Source organism: Rhinolophus sinicus, chromosome 3 (genome assembly GCF_057876585.1).
Source record: "Rhinolophus sinicus isolate RSI-liver-muscle chromosome 3, RSI-T2T, whole genome shotgun sequence".
Lineage (NCBI taxonomy): Eukaryota > Metazoa > Chordata > Mammalia > Chiroptera > Rhinolophidae > Rhinolophus > Rhinolophus sinicus.
Window position 1 is genome coordinate 155,641,920 of NC_142503.1, and position 18,395 is coordinate 155,660,314.

An 18,395-nucleotide genomic window follows, 5' to 3' on the forward strand; every position below is an offset into this window, starting at 1 on the left:
CCAGGAAACTGTTCTGCTTCCTTCCTTCCTTTTTCAGAGTCCCCCCTCCAACTTCTCAGTTCTTAGCCCACCCCAACCCTAGTCGCATCCAACTCTGCCCTTGCGCACAGCTGCCCCCACAACCAGGGGGAGCTCTGTGTCCTCCTCGTCTTTGTAGCCACGGCACCTCACACCGATTCCTATACACAGGATGTGGCTGAGGTGAGGCCACTGAATCGAATGCCATTGGCGGGGTCTGCTGCTGAGGATGCCACTTGCCCCCTGGAGTCACCCAGGTCAGGAGAAGCACCTGAGGAGAAGAGAACCTGACTTCCCATTCAGAGGCAGACTGACTACCCCCGCCTGTCTTCCTCCCACCCCTTCACCAGGCCCCGGACTGCCAGTGTCAGGCGGTCTCGGACACAAGGCAGCAGAGTCACCCCTCTCTGGGGTCTCTGCATCTCTTCCTCCCTCACTCAGCCAGCCAGCCAGTCACCCAAGACAAGCATTGGCTAAAAGTGAAGCAGGCTCACCCCCCCTTCTTCTCAGAGTAAGGCTCCAGCTTTCAAGCTCTGTCTTTTAAAAATAAAAGCAAGTAAAGGACTAGTCCTGACCCAAGGGCTCTACAAAGGGGAAAGGCCTCCTGTTTTGCCTCTTGGATACAGTAGAGGCCCTAAGCCCCATGTTTTTGCTCTGCTGGGTGTGTGAAAGGTGAGTCTGGGTACACTGCTGAACACGTGTGCGTGTACAAGTGCCACGCACAGAAGGGAGAGCCAACAGGTGTGCAGTTACAGACTGGACTGGCCAGACCTTGGCTATGTCACTTGCTGGCTAAGCAACTTTGGGCAACTTGCTTAAACACTTTGGACCACAGTTTCCTCATCTGATAAACGAAAGTAAAAATAATTCTCCTTTCATGCATTGTTGTGAGAATGAACCTTCAGGACGAGTGTTCTGTAATCACTAAAACACCATCTAAGTATTAACAGTTGTTAGAAATGGAAGGCAAAAAGAGAGCTTTGGGAAAACCTTCATTTCTCCCAAATAGTAACTACTTTCGTCCCTCAGAGGTTAGCCTTGGCTGCATTCTGGGTTTAGCAAAACTGGAAATGCACCCGATAACTCAGATCCCAGAAACCTTCATGACTAGGTTCGTGTGGCTTGTTACTCAATGCAAATCCACTTTCAGGAGGATTACTTCACCTCCCATTTGGGCTCTGAGCTTATGAAACAAAATCCCGGGAGCCATGGAAAATGCCAAGAGGGACTTGGAGAAGAAAACCAGCAGGTCAGGTCTCAGTCCAGAGCCTAAGGAGAGCTTTGTGAGAAAAATAACAGATAAACCAAGATATACTGAGATCCACCATAACTCTCAGCCAGAATATATTGAAAACACAGAACTCAACAGTGCTAGCGCCTTCTGCCAGCAAATCTTTATTTCCAGAGACATGACTATTTGCAGAGCCACGCATGGAGATGAATAAACCTCAGGATTGTTTTTAAAGCTTCCCATGAGTCCTGTGACATGTGACAAGCTCGTGCCCTACAAGGTCAAGTGACAAGTGTACCAAGAGAAGCATATTCTTGGCTCCATCTCGCACCCTCTCTGCCTCTCACAGCCTCTTACCTTCCCAGCTCCTCTCCGATGTCGTAAAAGTCCTCCACCTTCTGTTGCTTGAACGTCTCCATGTTTGGGCTCCTCATTGAGATATCGAGCATACAGCCCTGAAACTGAAGAAACCTGAGATTAGGACAGATGTGTAAATTGGCACAAGCCTAAGAGTCTGGGTCTAAAACTAATCAGCTGCTAGGGAGTTGGTAATTTGACAATAATCCATAGCACTGGTTCCTCAAGAACTGCCCTGCTCAAGCCTTTCCTGACCTGTGACCAAATGACACTGTATGGTTCTTATTTGATTTAGATTAATTCAAATGTGTGAAAGAGACAGAAAAAGAGCACTCCTCACGTCTTCAGATCTGCTCTGAACAATCGGAGAAACAGAGCCGTGGCAACTTCAGCAACTTGTTCCCAGGAAATTCAGGTGCACTGAGAAAAGAGGCAGTTGTGATGGAGGAGAAAGAACACTCGTTTGAGTCAGAAGATCGGGGTTCAAGTCTCAGTTTTACTTGAGTAAGTCATTTAAACTGCGGAAGACTCAGCTTCCCTATCTATAAAAGGGGCTGATGCTATAAAAACCAACTGCAAATCATAAAATTATTTTGTAAATTATAAAATGTAGTCAAAAGGTAAGGGATTTCATGACCTCAGCTCCCTGAGGGGCTGTGCCACCAGAATGAGAGTCTGAACTGATGTGTAAACTCTCACTCATCACCCCAAGGGAAAGATGGGTGGGAGTGGTGTGACAAATTACAACAGGCACCAGAAGCCTGAGGTTCTAGTTCCAGTTTCACCCACAGCTAGCTCTGTGACCTCATCTCATGTCAGAGGAGCCTCAGTTTCCTCATCTGAAAAATGGAGCTAACTCTGCCTGCCGAGGGCACCTCCGTGAGAACCACAGGACAACTCTGGGTCATGCGGAGTGCTCACCAATCCACCAGAAGAGACTGTCTGCATCCTGCCCTGGGATCCCCCTGCCCCAAGGAGCTCACCCATTCTTGCCACCCTGGACAGCACCCTGAGGGCAGGGCCCCAGATACCATCTGCAAACCACAAATATAACACCAGCTGCCTGTTGATGTGTCTTTCAAGAATCATTAGCACAGGCCTCTCAGAGCTCATTTTGGCTAGTGTTGGCAGCTTTTCTTCAGCCTGCCAATCAGATACCAACCACACCCAGACTCCATGATCCCCAAAAGACTGTTTTCACCAGGCTGGGTGGAGGCGCCATTACATAAGGACGCAACTCATCAATGCCAAGTGGCTGAGCGTTCTAACTTTCTGGTGATGTGTACATTTCACCCTCTTTCCTCCATCTTTGCCCTCTGCAAACCAGAGCTGTGTTACCAAGATGCCACCCGCCACCCTCCCTTCCACTGAAGCACATACATCCCTGAAGACCTCCAGGCTTTACTCTCAGGGTCACCTGCTGACCTCCTGCCTGTCGGCACTCACGGGCCATCACACATTCTCCTCCCCACTTGGTCTTCCCTTTGTACTTGACCAGGGCCCAGCGAGCATGGGATACCGAAAAGAGCAGGCTCTAGGAGCCCCAGTTCTAGGCTGGTCTGGGTGTATATGATACAGGTGTGCTACTCACAGCAGGTTGGCACCCGCTCTGGGCCTCAGTTCCCCTCATCGGTAAACAGGGGTGATAACATCTATATCACCTACTTCACACATCTGTGTGAGGATCCATTGTGATAAAGCACATAAACTGCTGGGCAAATAACAGGATGATTGTTACCAATATTATTTGACTCATCGCAGGCTAATGTTTGTGTTTCTGCTTCCCACAGCCATTGAGACAACCAATTCCGTTCCTTTCTGAGGAAAGGTTTGGAGATCCTCCTGGCAAATGTGGCTTGACCAGAGTCAGAAGCTTGACACGCTCACCCCAACCCTAACGCACCCTAGCAAATCTCCTGAGATAAACCTAGAGGGTGGCAGGCCTGCTACCCACCATCTTCTTTGTGCTGAAAAAAATCATTCCAAATAAATTATTTGTGCAGATCCTGGGGGGGTGGGGGCTGGGGGGGCTGGAGGTAGTTTACTAATTTTACACAGCTAGCTGGGAGCAGAAAACGCCAAAAAGTTCTGTTAGTAGATACTGTGAGAGTGGTCCCAGAACAGCTAAGATCCTCCTTTGGCACAAGGCCAGGGCCATTTGTTACCAGGAGCTGAGCTGGATTTGAAGCAATCCAGCTCCCCAGCAAAACAAGCCCATCCTTGGGTTCTACAGCCTGGGTGGCTGGGGTGGGGGCAGGGAGCTCCAAAGACAAACTAGACCCACGAGTTTGGTCCCAGTTCACTTTCTCAGCCTTGGGCCCCTCCCCCCACATAACCTATATTACAGCCAAAGTAGACTTTTTCCCACTCCCCCAAAACTTTTACCCCTGCCATGCCTCAGTTCAAGCAGCGTCCCTTCCATGAAAGGCCCACCTGGAGAGCCTTCCTAGTGGCGCCACTGCTACATCTCTGTGAGGCTCCATGACCTTTTTTCTCACCCATACAGATGAAAATTCTCCCCCTCTTTAAATTCCCAGAGAGGGTTCCTCATACATTTTTAGGGTGAGAACTTATATCATCATCTGGCTCATCATAATCTATAGCCACGTCTAACCCAGAGGAAAGGAGCACAGATTCCATAGTCACAAGGGCCTGGGTTCAAATCCGAGCTCTGCCACTGACCAGCACACAATGAGCACAGGATAACATTGTTGAGTTTCCAATTACTTACATGGAAAAAGAGTCTAGACAATGCCTAGTGTTGGTGAGCAACTAGGACTCTCAAACACTGGGACAACCACTTTGGAAAACTGCTGGGCAGTTCCTATGGACATACCTAAGAAGCTGCATGCAGATGTTTTCTCAATGGTTCATGTCAGAATGCTCACAGCAGCATTATTAGTAATAACTAGAATTTGGAAACAACCAAATGTCCATCAATAGATGAATGGATAGAGTTATCCCATCGATGGAATTATTACACAACAATGAGAATAAACTACTGCTACGTGACACTACCTAGATGAAACTCACAACATAATATTGAATGAAAGAAGCCAAACACAGAAGACTTCATACTGTGTGATTCCACTTAGGCAAAACTTATGGTGCTAGAAATCAGAACAGTGGTTACCCCTGGATGGGAGAGCATGCCTGGAAGGGAACAGCAGGGGGTTTCAGGGCGCTAGCTCCGCTGCTTCCTGATCTGGGTAGTGCTTACATGGGTACATGGGACATATACTTCTTTTTTACGCAAAGTTTTACATACTACAAAATGAATCTTATATCTAATTTATGGGACAAATGAGATATCATATGTAAAATGTGCACAATAGTGCTTGGATGGTCACAACAAATGTGAGTTGCTTACCTCCTACCTATTGTCTTGGAGCCTCCTAAGGGCAGGGGTTGTGACAGTCTCACCTCTGTCCCTTGCAGTCGCTTCTATACAACATGAATGCCATAAGTGATGATACCTCATTAGATAAAAACAACTGATAACAACTTAAAGCCCTTTTCTTACATCTCTCCCTAAAGTGAATTTGCGTTTTACCAGTTTAGAAACATGAAGCTAAAGAGGAGAAACTCTGAGGTGGACACATAGTCACCAATCAGGACCCACAGGAGGACCCAGAGGCATAGGTACCTTTCTGGCTCTAAAAATATGACACCACACGGCCCAGGGGAGGGACACAGCTACAACTTTTGGCCAGAGGCACAGGCCACTGGCTCCAGGCATTCCAAGGATGAGGCCCCATTTAATGCCCACATTTCTCTTAATGGAGTCTCCAGAAATCATATTCCTGCCCCCAACCCTAACACTAGGCGACACTTCTGAGGTTTAACACAGATTTCCTAGAACCTCACAGAAAGGGGCCTCAAAGATCATGTAGGGGATTTTTAGACTCTGCTTCCAGAGCCACCAGTGTGAGGAAGGGCAGCCACAGCAGCTCTACTTTAACCATACCATATGTTGGGGTTCCGTGTAAGAACTCATTGGGAGGGGGGTCTGAAAACCACTGCTATCGGGTCTAACCCACTTGTTTCACAAAAGGAGGAAACTGAGGTCCAGACAGGGGAAGGGACTTACTAAAAGTCACACCTCCAGCCCACTCCAGCTGTTTTTCCTGGGGTTCTGTTTTTCCCAACCCGCCAATGGTGGCACCAGGGTGGGGGAAATCAGTGGCCTCCTGGAGGATCACCCCATAGGGGACTCTTGGTCCTACGGAGACCTCTCCCCCACTGGCCCCAGCTCACTCTGCTGACCTCTGAGATCCTCACCCCATTTCACCCGGTGCAAGTCAGTGAAATGGGACCGTCACAAAGAGCAGGCATGATTGTCCTCTTCCGCCTCCCACCCCAGCCCTGCAATTAGGAATTCTCACACTCAGGCTCAGAGGAGGCTGCCAGCAGGAGGGAGGGGGCTCTGGCATTACAAAGCCCCTCCAGGCATTCGTGGCTTTGACCCACCCTAATCTCTGCTGAGGAAGCTGGGGCTCCCAAAAGATCAGCCACCTACCTAAGTTGACAGGAGGAAACTCCATCTCTTTTAGTGAAAGTCCTGCTCCACAGGGCAGCCTGTTTGTTCACCCCCACGTGTAACAACTAGGGAGGCCTTAGGGCTGTGCTCAGCGTCAGTTCAGATCTCATTCCTGCCAGCCAGAAACTTGCTCCAGACCAGCACACACCACCGAGTCCACAAACTCCTATGCCCTGTACCCAAGCCTTTCCCAAAGGGTCCACTTTAGGTACTAAAAACACATCCTGGGAGATGGGTGGTTTGGGAAGACTAGGACTCAAGGTATTTGTGAAGGGGCCAAGGCAGCATCCCTCAGTCACCAGGACTCTCCCAGGAATACCTTACAGAGGCAGTTGGGAAATGAGCATCAGAAACCATAGCAACAGCCCCCAGCTGCCCTCCTGGATTCTAGAGTACAAGGTATCAGGGGCTGTGCTCACTCCACCTGTCCAGAGTGACTTTCCCACCTGTTTCTGAGGCAGCCAGCTATGGCGCCCTCTCTTCCCAGTGTACATTCCTAATCTACCAGTACCTGCATGGTCTCCATGCTCACCTCTCTGGGTCTCATTTTCTCCTTCCTAAAGGGAGAATACTAAGTTCCACCTTGCAGAGTTACAATGAGTATTAGCCAGAGCCATGAGACATCCACAATGCCTGGCCCAGAGTCGGGGTCAACTGTAGACAACAACCTTCTATGCTTTCTCCCCTCGCCTGCACAGACCTGCTTGGCTGTCCTTGTGCCCACCCTAGCTCTTCCCCCAGGCCGAGCTCCTGACCACGGGGCTCACAGCTTCATTCTGCAACGTAGGAAGCGCACTGGGCAGGGAGCGGCCTCCTAGAATCACCTCCTGGAACAAGCGGGCAGAAGGTGTGTGAGGAGGCTGATACTAAGAAAACCTGGTCCCTCTCCTCCAAGAAATGTGAAGTTCTCTTCCCCGTCAGGGGGCCTTAACGTGATGGAAGCCTGTCTCCCATCTCCTCCCTGGGTGCCAGGCCTCTGCCCGCCGCCCCGTCCTCAGATCAAAGTGCCAAGTTTCGGAGCGCGCACTGGGGGCGCAGCGGCCAGGTCCTGACGTTCCAGTGCCGGCCACAGCGCCCAAAGTCACGGCGGGCCCTACCCGGGGAGCGGCGTCAGGGACTGGGGCGGCGGGCTTAGGGAACTCGAGAGTGCGCCCGGAGCAATTTGCCCCGCGATCCCCAGCCCCGGGACGCCGCTGCCGTCTGGCCACGCGCCCCATCCGCCCGTCGAGCCCGCACACCGGCACTACTCACTGCACAAGGCTCCGCTGCGGTGGGCGCGGTGGGCTCGGGGGCACCGGGCGCGCAGTGGGGTGCGCGGCGCTCGGCTCGGCTCTCCTCCCAGTCGCCGGGCGCCCGCCCGCCGAACCACTGAGGAGCCGAGGGGGCGGAGCGGCCAGCCAGGGCGCCGGCTGGAGGCGCGCCCCGTGGCCCGGGACGGGGCTCAGGGCGCCGCCTGCTGGAAGCCCCTCCGGACAGCCCCGGGATGGGGGCCCAGAGCCAGGCTGCCAGGTCCGGGCGGTCACTTCCAGAGTTCTAGCAAGACCCTCCAGGCTTCCTTACCCGCTGTGCCCCTCGCGTGCTGTGTGGCCTTGCGCAAGTCAGCTAACTTCTCCAAGCCTGGTCTGGAAATTGATTCAAATGGACTGATGCATGAGACATAACATCGCTCAGAAAATGGTATTTCCATTGCCCCATCCCCCAACACACTCCGTGAGAGAGGAAGTCCCACTAGGGAATAGGCTGCTTCATCCCTGCCAGCCAGCATGCTCCCTGACACCGCACGGATTCTTCTGGGAACCTCGCCACCCACGTTTCACGGTGCGGTGGGGGCTGTGATGGGGTGGGACACTCCTCGACTCACCACCACCCCACGCTTGGGAGTAGCCTGCCTTCGTTTGCCCTCTCTACCCCAGCCCTGGCACGACTGGTGAGTGAAACCCCTCATCTTCATCAAGCCTTCCCTAATAAAGAACTTGCAAGTGGATTCCTCCTCTCTTCCTTACCCCCAAATCCCGGGAGGAAAAAAGGAATGAGGGGGATGGGGGAGGAAGGAAACAGAAACGGAACTTCAGCCGAGTTCAGTGTTCTTACTTCAAGACAAGAGGCTGTTTAGCCAAAGGAAATGGAAGCCCCCTTCCCAGAGCTTCCATCCCTGGGTCACCCACGGAGCTTCTCAAGACAGCCTTGGTCTTCCGCATGGCACCTGAGCTTTTCCTTCATCAGTAAAATGGGGGAAACACCCCCTCATACAGCATGTAATGGAGCTGTTGTGAGACTGAAATGAGACCGTTAGAGGTGCACGTATAGGACCTCTGCCTGAGTGAGCAGCCTTCCTTCCGCCCTTTAGCCTCTCCCACACCGGGACTGACAAGTACCGAGGAACCCACCTACCAGCTGGCCAGTACTTCAGGGTCTGGTACAGCCTGGGGAAATACCCCCGACTTCCTTGTTTATAAACTTTACAACCTCTCAGGTCAGTGCAGGCTCCTAGCTTCCTCTCCCAAAAGCACCACGCTACCTGGAGCAATTATCCAAGCCCAGAGGCGGCATCCGAAATTCAGCTGGCAAAGGAGGACATCCACTAAGCATAGGGACACCCTTCCTCCTCAGACCACCCTCAAAAAACCCCTCCAGTCCAGTTATCTATTCATGTATAAGAAACCACCTTTGGTGGCTTGAAACAACAACTTTGTTAGGCTCACAAATTCCGAAGGTCAGAAATAGCACGTGTGGCTTATCTCTGCTCCACAAAGCTGAGGCATCCACTGGGGAGACCCGAATGGCTGGAGAAGGGACTATTGTGGAGGCTTCTTCATGTACATGGTCAGTCAGTACCTGAGCCATGACGAATCCAAGCCTGAGCTCAGCCAACACTGCTGGAGCACCTACATGTAGCCTCTCCATCCAGTCCCTCTGAGCCTGAAGCTTACTACCCGAGTCGCAGCAACAGTATCCCCTTGCATGAGGCAAAACAGCCCTTTTTGGATGTGGTACTTGGCAAATGAGTCAGAGAACATTGCACTTGGAAGAGGCATCATCAATCATCCCATCCAGCCCGATTATTTTTTAAACGAGGAAACTGTGGATCAAAGAAGAGAAACAACTTGCCCAAGGTCATACAGCTGATGAGAGGCAGAGCAAAGACTAGAACCAGGCCTCCTCCAGATTCTCAATTTGGTGCTCTTTCCACTGTACCTGCCAAATGCAGGTACCTAGAGAGGTACCATCTGGAAATGCATTTTATGCTCAAGGTCGAGTGAGTTTTTCAGACCCTCACCTGCGAACAGTGACAGGACACTGAGCATTGAATGTGGGACCACGGCAATAGTGGGCAGAAATGTGGTGGAAACAAGGCTGCAGACTCCAGAATGAAGACAGGAGAAGGTCCAGGTATTAAGAGCTAAGAATTATGCAACTGCTCCACTTCCTGCATGGTTCCCACAGTTGACCAAATCGAGTCCCAATGCCTCACCCTGGCAGTTAAGGCTCCGGTTTCCCCACTCTGCGCACACATCATTTGCTCTTTTGTGCACGCACGTCCTGCTCTTTTGCTAGGTTGGATTATTGACTGTTCCTGCATACTTGCTTTTTTTTAAGCCATTCGACCACCACCACCCTTATCCCATCCCACAAAATCCTATCCGTTCTTCAAGGGCCTTCGAGGTATCATATCTTCCATGGAAACTTCCCTGATCTGCCCTTTAGATGGCTTTGTTCCTGACACCTATCACTCTTGGTTTGTACCTAATCGGTGTCCCCTTTCCTCTATTTCAGTTATGATTAGTGTTCACTTCTCTTTTCCTCAAGGGCAAGGACAAATGTCTTGTTGATCTTTGTACACATACAGTGCCTGATATCCCAAACCTAACAACACTTTTAAATTGAATTACTAGGATGTAAATGCCACAAAGTAAGAGACCATACCTGTTTTGTTTCCTATTGTTTCCCAAGAGTACCCACGTGCCTGGCACTTGGTAATGTCGTGTTAGATGAAGAGATGTATAATTAATCTTAATAGCTGTCACATACTACATTTCATTTAGCAGATGCCATCCTAGTGCCAGCGGCTTTACTTCAAGGTAGATGTTGTTATCCCCTTTTACAGGTAATTGAGGTAACTGAGACTTCGGGCAGTTGACTTGCCCACGCTCACCCAACCTGTAAGTGTCTGAGCTGTGATGTGAATCTTGCCTACCCATCTCCAAAGCCCGAGTTCTGCCGGCCTCAATTGAAACTTCCAAGTATTCTAAAGTGGTGGGGTTCTCAGCCCTGGCTGCCCATCAGATATTTCCTGGGAGGGTTTAAAATTCCCCATGCTCAGACTGCACCCCAAACCAATTACATCAGAACCCCTGGGAGTGGGGTCTGGGCATCAGTAATGGTTGAAACTCCCAAGGTGATTTCAACATACAGATTGAGAACCACTTTGTTCATTTCACAGAGCTCTGGGGAAATGAAGGCATCCTCCATCAACCCACCAAACTGCAGACACATCCGAGCACCTGCTTTGTACAAGACAGTCCAAGGGACTGTGAGATAGGTGTGTCACGGGAGCTTGAAGCTTGCACAGGATGAAAAGACAAGCCCACAGGGGAAGACGTAACCATGGCAGGCAGTCAAGTTCAATGCAAGTGGTGATATCCTAAAGCACACTTTGGTACCTGGCAAATTTACAGAGCTTAACCACCTGCTGATGAGGAGGCAGGGCCTAGATGAAGTAGCTGCATGTGTCAGCCAGGACAGCTGGCACTGGAGTTGGCCTAGAGGATGCATGTGTGAGGGCTACATGCAGGGATGTCAGATGCTTGAGCGTGGATCCCAGCACACAACTTACTGTGTGATCTAGGGCAAGCTTCTTGACCTCTCTGTGCCTCATTATCTCCACTAGTCAAATGGAGACAAGAATAGCATTTATCTCATAGGCTGTTGTGAACACTCATTAGTTATGGATATGTGTGAAGGACTTAGATTAATGTCTGGCTCATGATAAAGTGCTCAGTGAATATTAGCTATATTTATTATTCCTTAAATGTCTGGGGTGAGCGCCTCTAGAGGAGTAAATGGATCTCACCCATCTTTGTACCCCACCCATCCTCATCCTGACCTAGAGCAGGTTCTAAGCAAGTGTCAAATGAAACCTGGAACGCAGGCTTCTTGACAATGAATGGGTCCAGTGCTGACTTCTTTCTTAGGTTATCAAGGCAGGCCAGGAGGTACCTCCCCAGCTGGCTCACCGCCTGGGTGGAAGGCAGGCAAGAAGCCTCCTCCTCCCAAGGTGGCCTGGTGGTCTGGCGTCTCAGCCCTTCCCTGCCCTGCCCACCCTGCCCTGTGCCCTCTGCTCTCCCACACCCAGCCAGGCAGGGGTGGGGGGATGGAACAGGCCTGGCAGTCCTTCCTGCTTCCTCCCTCAGGATGTAGGCTGCTTCAACCTCTAGCCTTGCTGAACTCAGTAAGGCCTTGACCCTACCACACGGGTAGGGTGGAGAGGGGAGGAAGAAAAAAAATTGAAAGGGGCTGGGGCCTGGGAAGGCTTGCCTTTCCCTGGAAGCCCTGGAGGGTGGGGATTCCTGGGCATGCGTGCACACTCATTCACTCCACAAACAGTCAAGGGCACCTCTTGGGGCCAGGTGCAGGCAGGGGGAAGTATAGGCTCAATGCCCAGAAGGGTCAGGTCTACTCCAGCAGGCATCATGAGGGGCTTGTGGGGAAGAAGAGGCTTGATTCAAACATGATAGAGGACCAGGGAGAGTCGGAGGTGGGGAGGGAGGGAACACACAATAGGTGGGAGCAGCTGTGTGTACAAAAGCCTAGTATAAAACCACCTGCCATTTACTGCTTCAACACTTGAGCCAGCATGGGGGTCACAGTGTGTGATGTTGTCACCTTCTGTCTGGAGCAGAGGTTGGTGACACAAGCACTGGGTGCTTGGCTAGAGTCCCCAAATTATGCCCACATTTAGGGTTATAAATTCAAACCACCTCCTTCTCTAGGCTCAGGAATCAGATTGGACTATTTATATTCCTGTTTTCAGCCACTATCTGGGAAATTCACTTTCCCCTCTCTGAGCCTTAGTTGCCTCATCTGTAAAATGGGAATAATTACACTTCTCTCTCAGGACTGAGGTGAACACCAGACAAAATATTTGAGAAAGCACTGGCACATATGTCAGTTTCTCTCCCAAAACAGATGTTTCCCTCTCTCAAGACAGTCTCTCACTGGTGCCATATCTCCCCACCATGTTGTTCTTACCACTGTCTCTGAAACACTTTCTTCCTTTGCCCTTCATTTATCTAAGACTCAGCTCAATTCCAACCTCACTCACTTTTCAAACATTTCCTGGTGCCCATTGTGAGCCAGGCTCTGAGAGAAATGAGGACCAGGCCTGCCCTTCAGGAGCTCAAAGCCAAACAGAGGAAAGACCCTGGGAACAAATGCCCAGAATCCCATGTTCTGGAGCCAGGTCAGAGGCTGGGCCGAGCCCCCAGGGAGCCCTTGGGGGTTGGGGGGATGGTCCCTGAGTGGCGAGGCAGAGGCAGGGAGAGAACACTCTAAGGAGATAACACTTCCTAGATGTCACAGTCATGCCTGAGGAGCTGAAGTTATGGTTCCACTTTCCTGTGTTTGTTAATGGACCCTCTGAGTGACTCCTGTCACCTTCTCCATACTTTGTTGATAATGTGGTTGGACCTATCAGAGGCCTTTGGTGGATCCACGAGGGAAGCCTGGGTAGGACAGCATTCCCTCCCCACCTTCCTCTGAAGAGAAACTTCATGGTCAGACCTGGTCGCTCTGCAGGCGGATCCTCCCACACCCCTGGTTGATCCCTGACTTCTACGTAGTTGGCTTTTCCACTCGGGGCCCCTGCTCTGCCCTCCCTGGTCTGCATGCTGACTCCATCTCAGCTAAGCCCAGATCCTGACCCAGTTCTGAGCAGCTACATCCAGGAAAAAAAGACACAAAAGGCCAAGTCTAGCCGTCTACAGTGACTTCTGCCCTAAACAGGACTGGGAGCTGTTCCTTCAGCTCCAGACCTGCTCTCCAGGCTAAGGGACCCCAGGCACAGCAGAGCAAGTAGACTCCTCCCCCTACTCCTCCACCTAACAGTGGCCACCGCTTTGGATTTGGCATAAAGCCTAAGTAAGAATACCTCCGTGAAGAAGAGAACAATCTCCCTAGGGAGGCCTCCTGGGGGACAGGGGGCACCGTGGGAGAAGCAGAGCAGAGGTAACTCTGGTCCTCCATGAGGGGCAGAGGGTGGAAAAAGGAAGCTGGCTCCATCTAGAAGTGAAATACACCATGGTGCACCACATTCAGAGTAACACTCTACTTTTTTATCAGTTTGTCCCCAGCCTGCACACTCCCCACCCTGTCCCCAACAGGAAAGCTACACTAACAACACACCCAACCCACTTACACAGTTTGTAAACTGGAAAAAAATAGAAGTCTGCCAGGCCAGAACAAAAAAATGGGAAATACAGAGAAATGTTCAGAAGCAGAGAGAGAGAATAGATCTAGGAAGCCCAGCGTTTGTTTAAAATGAGTATTAAGAGCTCTTTCACCAGGGACCCACCTAGATGGGCCACCATACAGTACTTTTACAATGGAGGATTCTGGCAGGTACCCCCTAAATAAAATGTCCAAATTTAGCATCAATAATAATGGGGCAAACTGACATCCTCTGCCTGCTGATGTGTTGCGTTGAGAAAGATGCAACATCCTCTCTGTAGTACTCCTGCCAAAAATATAGAAGCTGATTCTAATCATGAGGAAACAATCAGACAAATCCAAATTGAAAGGCATTCTGCAAAACAACTGATCTGTACTCTTTAAAAATATGTCATGAAAGAAAAACTTTGCTATTCTAAATTAAAGGACACGGAAGAGACATAACAAATCTGTGCAATATGTGATGAGTGATTGGATCCTAGACTGAAAAAAAGGTTAAAAGGGACATTATTGGACAACTGTGAACATTTGAATTACGGAATACATTATCCTATAAATGCCACATTTTGTTAAGTGGGAGAATTTTGGTTATGGAGAATGTCCTTATTCTTGGGACATGAACATTGAGGTGTTTTGGGAGCAATGGCATTGTATCTACAAGTATTCCTCAAATAGTTCAGCAAACAAGAATATGTATATTGTAGAGTGAGAGAAAACTAAATATGGCAAGCTGTGACAGCTGAGAAGTCTAGGTGCATTCTTGCAACTTCGCTATAAGTTTGAAACTTTTCAAAATCAAAAGTTAGGGAAAGTAAAACATAACATTTATTATGCTAATTAGTAGAAAAACTAAAAGTAAAAATTGTTGAAAGTGGTTGCCTTTGGGGAGTCACACTGAGGTGGGTAGAAAAAGAAACTTCTAGTGTTCATTTTCTATTTTTTGAACTTTTTTCGGTTTTGCTGTTTCTATATTACTTCTGTGATTAAAAAAACAGGTTAATTAATAAAACAATATGTACAACAGAGGTTGGTCTGAGGATAGTCAGCTTGTATCCAGGGAGGCCTCTTCGTTCCAGAAGAGAATTCACAAATATCATGTGTAGTGCCCATTAATGCTCATTAGCTTTTAGACTTATTAATGAGTGCTGAGGTCCTTCGACCTCAGTTTTCCTCATCCTCATTTCTACTCAACAATAGCACTTATTGAAGAACATTGTATTCTTTTGCTAAATTTTGCTAAAAGAAAAAAAATATTGTGAAGAACATTTAATATCATTAATGTGGAGACATATAAAGATGTAAATAGCCTTCAATACTGATGAAAATGACAAAATGAGTAGAATTATATCTTGATTTTTATATTCTATTATGTTGCGTTTTTTTTCGTCAGTAACTTCTCTGTCAACTTACCTAGCCCCTATTTTAGTCTACAAAATAATTAAGGAACCTAGAAAATTTTACATTTTTTCTATCTTTTAATTCACTTCAATCAGTGGGGAGAAATGACTTGCCCAAATCATACTGCTGATTATTGGCAAACACTCAACTGGAAACCAGGCCTCTTTCTGTACATCCTAACCCCACAGTCTTGATCCTGATTCTTCCACGCTGTGTGAGTTTGGACAGGTCATGTAGCGTCACCTGACCCCATTTTCTTACCTATAAAATGAGGTAGCAGGATTAGATGAACACAAAATCAACCCCATAGTTCCTGATGATGGCCATGTGTTTTAGTTGGAGAAATGAAGGTCCATCAAGGCTCTGCAACTTGGTAAGATTCACCCTGCAAGGCCATCTTGATCTTTGCACATGTATTCATTTTATGTATACAGTAGTCCCCCTTATCCACAGTTTCACTTTTCACAGTTTGTTACCTGCAGTCAACTGTGGTCTGAAAATATTAAATTTCCCCAACCAGTGACATCATCTGCTCCTGACATCCAACCATTGACATGGCTCAATGATCCACGATCACCCAAAGCAGACGGTTCTTCAAAAGGTCAGTAGTAGCCTAAGCCTGCATCACGATGCCTACGTCATTGATCTCACTTCGGCTCATCACAGGCATTTTATCATCTCATATCATCACAAGAGGGGTGAGTACAGTACAATAAGACATTTTGAGAGAGAGAGAGACCAGTCACATAACTGTTACTACAGTATAGTATTATAATTGTTCTATTTTATTTTTAATTGTTGTTAGTCTCTTACTGTGCCTAATTTATAAATTAAACTTTATCATAGGTATGGATGTATAGGAAAAAACATAGTATACATAGGGTTTGGTACCATCTGTGGTTTCAGGCATCCACTGGGGGTCTTGGAACATATTCCCCACAGATAAGGGGAGCTACTGTATTCTGACTCATCTGAACAGACCTCACCTTAATGTAGCCAAAACACGGGTATGACAGACTCAGGAATCCAGCAACAAGGAAAGTCAGCTGATATGACCAAGTTTAGCTTAATTAGCTTCACCACCACCACCACAATAACAACAAAACCTGAGAAGTGTAACATTCCTTTAAAAAAAGAAAAAAGAAAAAGAACAACTAGTAAGCTTTAGTAAAGGGTCATAAGCATCTTTAATCTGAATGAATCAATGGATTAGCAACTGTGGATCAAGCTCAATATTAATCACTCCTGTGGTTGCTAATAATGCTAATGAATCCTTGAAAGCCCCAGAAAGCCAGAAGCCACTGTGGCTTCTAGTAGGTAGAAATTTAAAACTGGAAGGAACCTTCGAGATTATCTAACACCTTCATTTTATAGAAGGAAGAAGGAGGCCCAAAGAGGGGAAGTGACTTAGTTCACACTTGTCTGGGGACAGAGCCAGGATTAAAGGTCAGGCTCCCTAACCCAAATAACACTTATTTGAGGTTAGAAATTACTAAAAGGAAACAGACCGAAGGCCAGACAATTAAGTTGGCAAACTTTCCACCATGCACTTATACCACGTATTCATTGCAAATAAACTACTTTTAAGGCAGAGATAATTATACTTAATTTTTTATAATTTTCTTCTACCATTTTATATGTAAATGTACTCTTGTTTTTCATTGGAATCACCTGGCATATATTGTTTTGTGTTTTTCTGTTCTCTTTTAATTTTATCTTGAGAATTCTCCCATGTAATTAGAGTCTTTGAAAAAATTAAGGGGGCCGGCCCGGTGGCTCAGGCGGTTGGAGCTCCGTGCTCCTAACTCCGAAGGCTGCCGGTTCGATTCCCACATGGGCCAGTGGGCTCTCAACCACAAGGTCGCCGGTTCAACTCCCGCAAGGATTGGTGGACTGCGTCTGCAACTAGCAACGGCAACTAGACCTGGAGCTGAGCTGCGCCCTCCACAACTAAGATTGAAAGGACAACTTGAAGCTGAACCGCACCTGCCACAACTAAGATTGAAAGGACAACAACTTGACTTGGAAAAAAGTCCTGGAAGTACACACTGTTCCCCAATAAAGTCCTGTTCCCCTTCCCCAATAAAAATCTTTAAAAAAGAAAAGAAAACATTAAGATCCCATTAAATGAATACAGTATAAATTATTTAACATTTTACCAATGTTGGACATTAAATTGTACACTTTTCATTATAAAAAATAATTCTGTGATCATGTGGTTCATAAAGGATTTGAAAATAATGGTCATGGACAAGATGGATTATTCAACAAGTGGTATCAAAACAATAATTAACGATCTGGGTGAAAACGGAGTTGGCTCCATTCCTCACTGTATATCAGCATCATTTCTGAATGGTGCAAATATTGAAATGTTAAAATGTTGAATCACAAAAGTTAAAGGGAAACATAGAAAACATTTTATAACCTTGGAGAGGAGACCTTTCTAATTATGACCAAAAGATGCAGGATACACAAAATTTAAGACAGTTAAATTACATCACCTAAAAATAAAGAAAATCTTCACGGCAATACAGTCAAAAACAAATGACAAACTGGAAAAAAGGATACTTGCAACACACATCACGAAGGGCTACTCCCTCCCTACTCTGTAAAGACCTCCTGAAAATCATGAAGAAAAAGACTAACAGGAAAAAATGGACAAATGATATAAACAGATAGCTCACAGAAAAGGAAATACAAATGTCTCTAACACATAAAAGAGATGTTCAACCTTGCTCATAATGAGAGAAATACTAACTAAAACTCCACTGAGGTATAATTCTTTACCTATCAGTTTGACGAAAATCTAAAAGTTTGATAATTCCCTATTTGGCTGCGGTGAAATGGGTGCTTTCATACATTGATAACAGGAGGGTAAAGTGGCACAATCTCTATAAAGGGCAATTGGACAGCATCTATTTAATCATAAATGCATAGGTCCTTTACTCTACAATCCCATTTTGAGGGATTTACCCTAGAGATACACTTGTCCATGTATAACATGAGCTATATATAAGGTTGCTCATTATAACATTGCTTGTAATAGCAAAATAATGGTAAAAACCTAAACGTCCATCAATCGGAGGCTTGTTAACAAATATGATAAATACAACAAAACACTCCAACACTATAAAAAGTAATGAGGAAGCTCTTTGCAGATTGATATGGAAATATCTCAAGAATACATTGTTAAGTAGAAACAAAAAATAAAGCAAGGCAGGTCTGGCAAGATATGTGCTAAAATTTGTGCCAAAAGCATATGTATATTTGTATGGGATTTTACAGGCATAAAAACTCTCTGGAGCAGTAAGAAACTATTAACCATGAAACCTATTGGTGAAGCGTGAGAACTGAGTGAATAGGGTTGGAAAGGAATCTTTTCATCGTAAACCGTTCTATGCTTTT

At 47.4% G+C, this 18,395-nt stretch overlaps 1 protein-coding gene across 4 annotated transcripts in view; it reads right to left on the reverse strand.

The window, feature by feature from the left end:
- Positions 1 to 7,803, reverse strand: part of DAPK2 (death associated protein kinase 2) — a 113,825-nt gene extending 106,022 nt beyond the window's left edge. The window contains exons 1-2 of one of the 4 annotated variants that reach the window (XM_074327593.2): positions 7,398 to 7,528; positions 1,607 to 1,710 (exon numbers count right to left, since the gene is read on the reverse strand). In XM_074327593.2, coding sequence (XP_074183694.1) covers positions 1,607 to 1,698 — 92 coding nt within the window. In that variant the 5' untranslated portion in view covers positions 1,699 to 1,710; positions 7,398 to 7,528. Of the gene's footprint in view, positions 1 to 1,606; positions 1,711 to 6,870; positions 6,956 to 7,397; positions 7,554 to 7,706 lie in introns of those variants that run through there. The other 3 variants (XM_074327590.2, XM_074327592.2, XM_074327591.2) reach the window with 3 other exon arrangements.
- Positions 7,804 to 18,395: the final 10,592 nt, after the last annotated feature.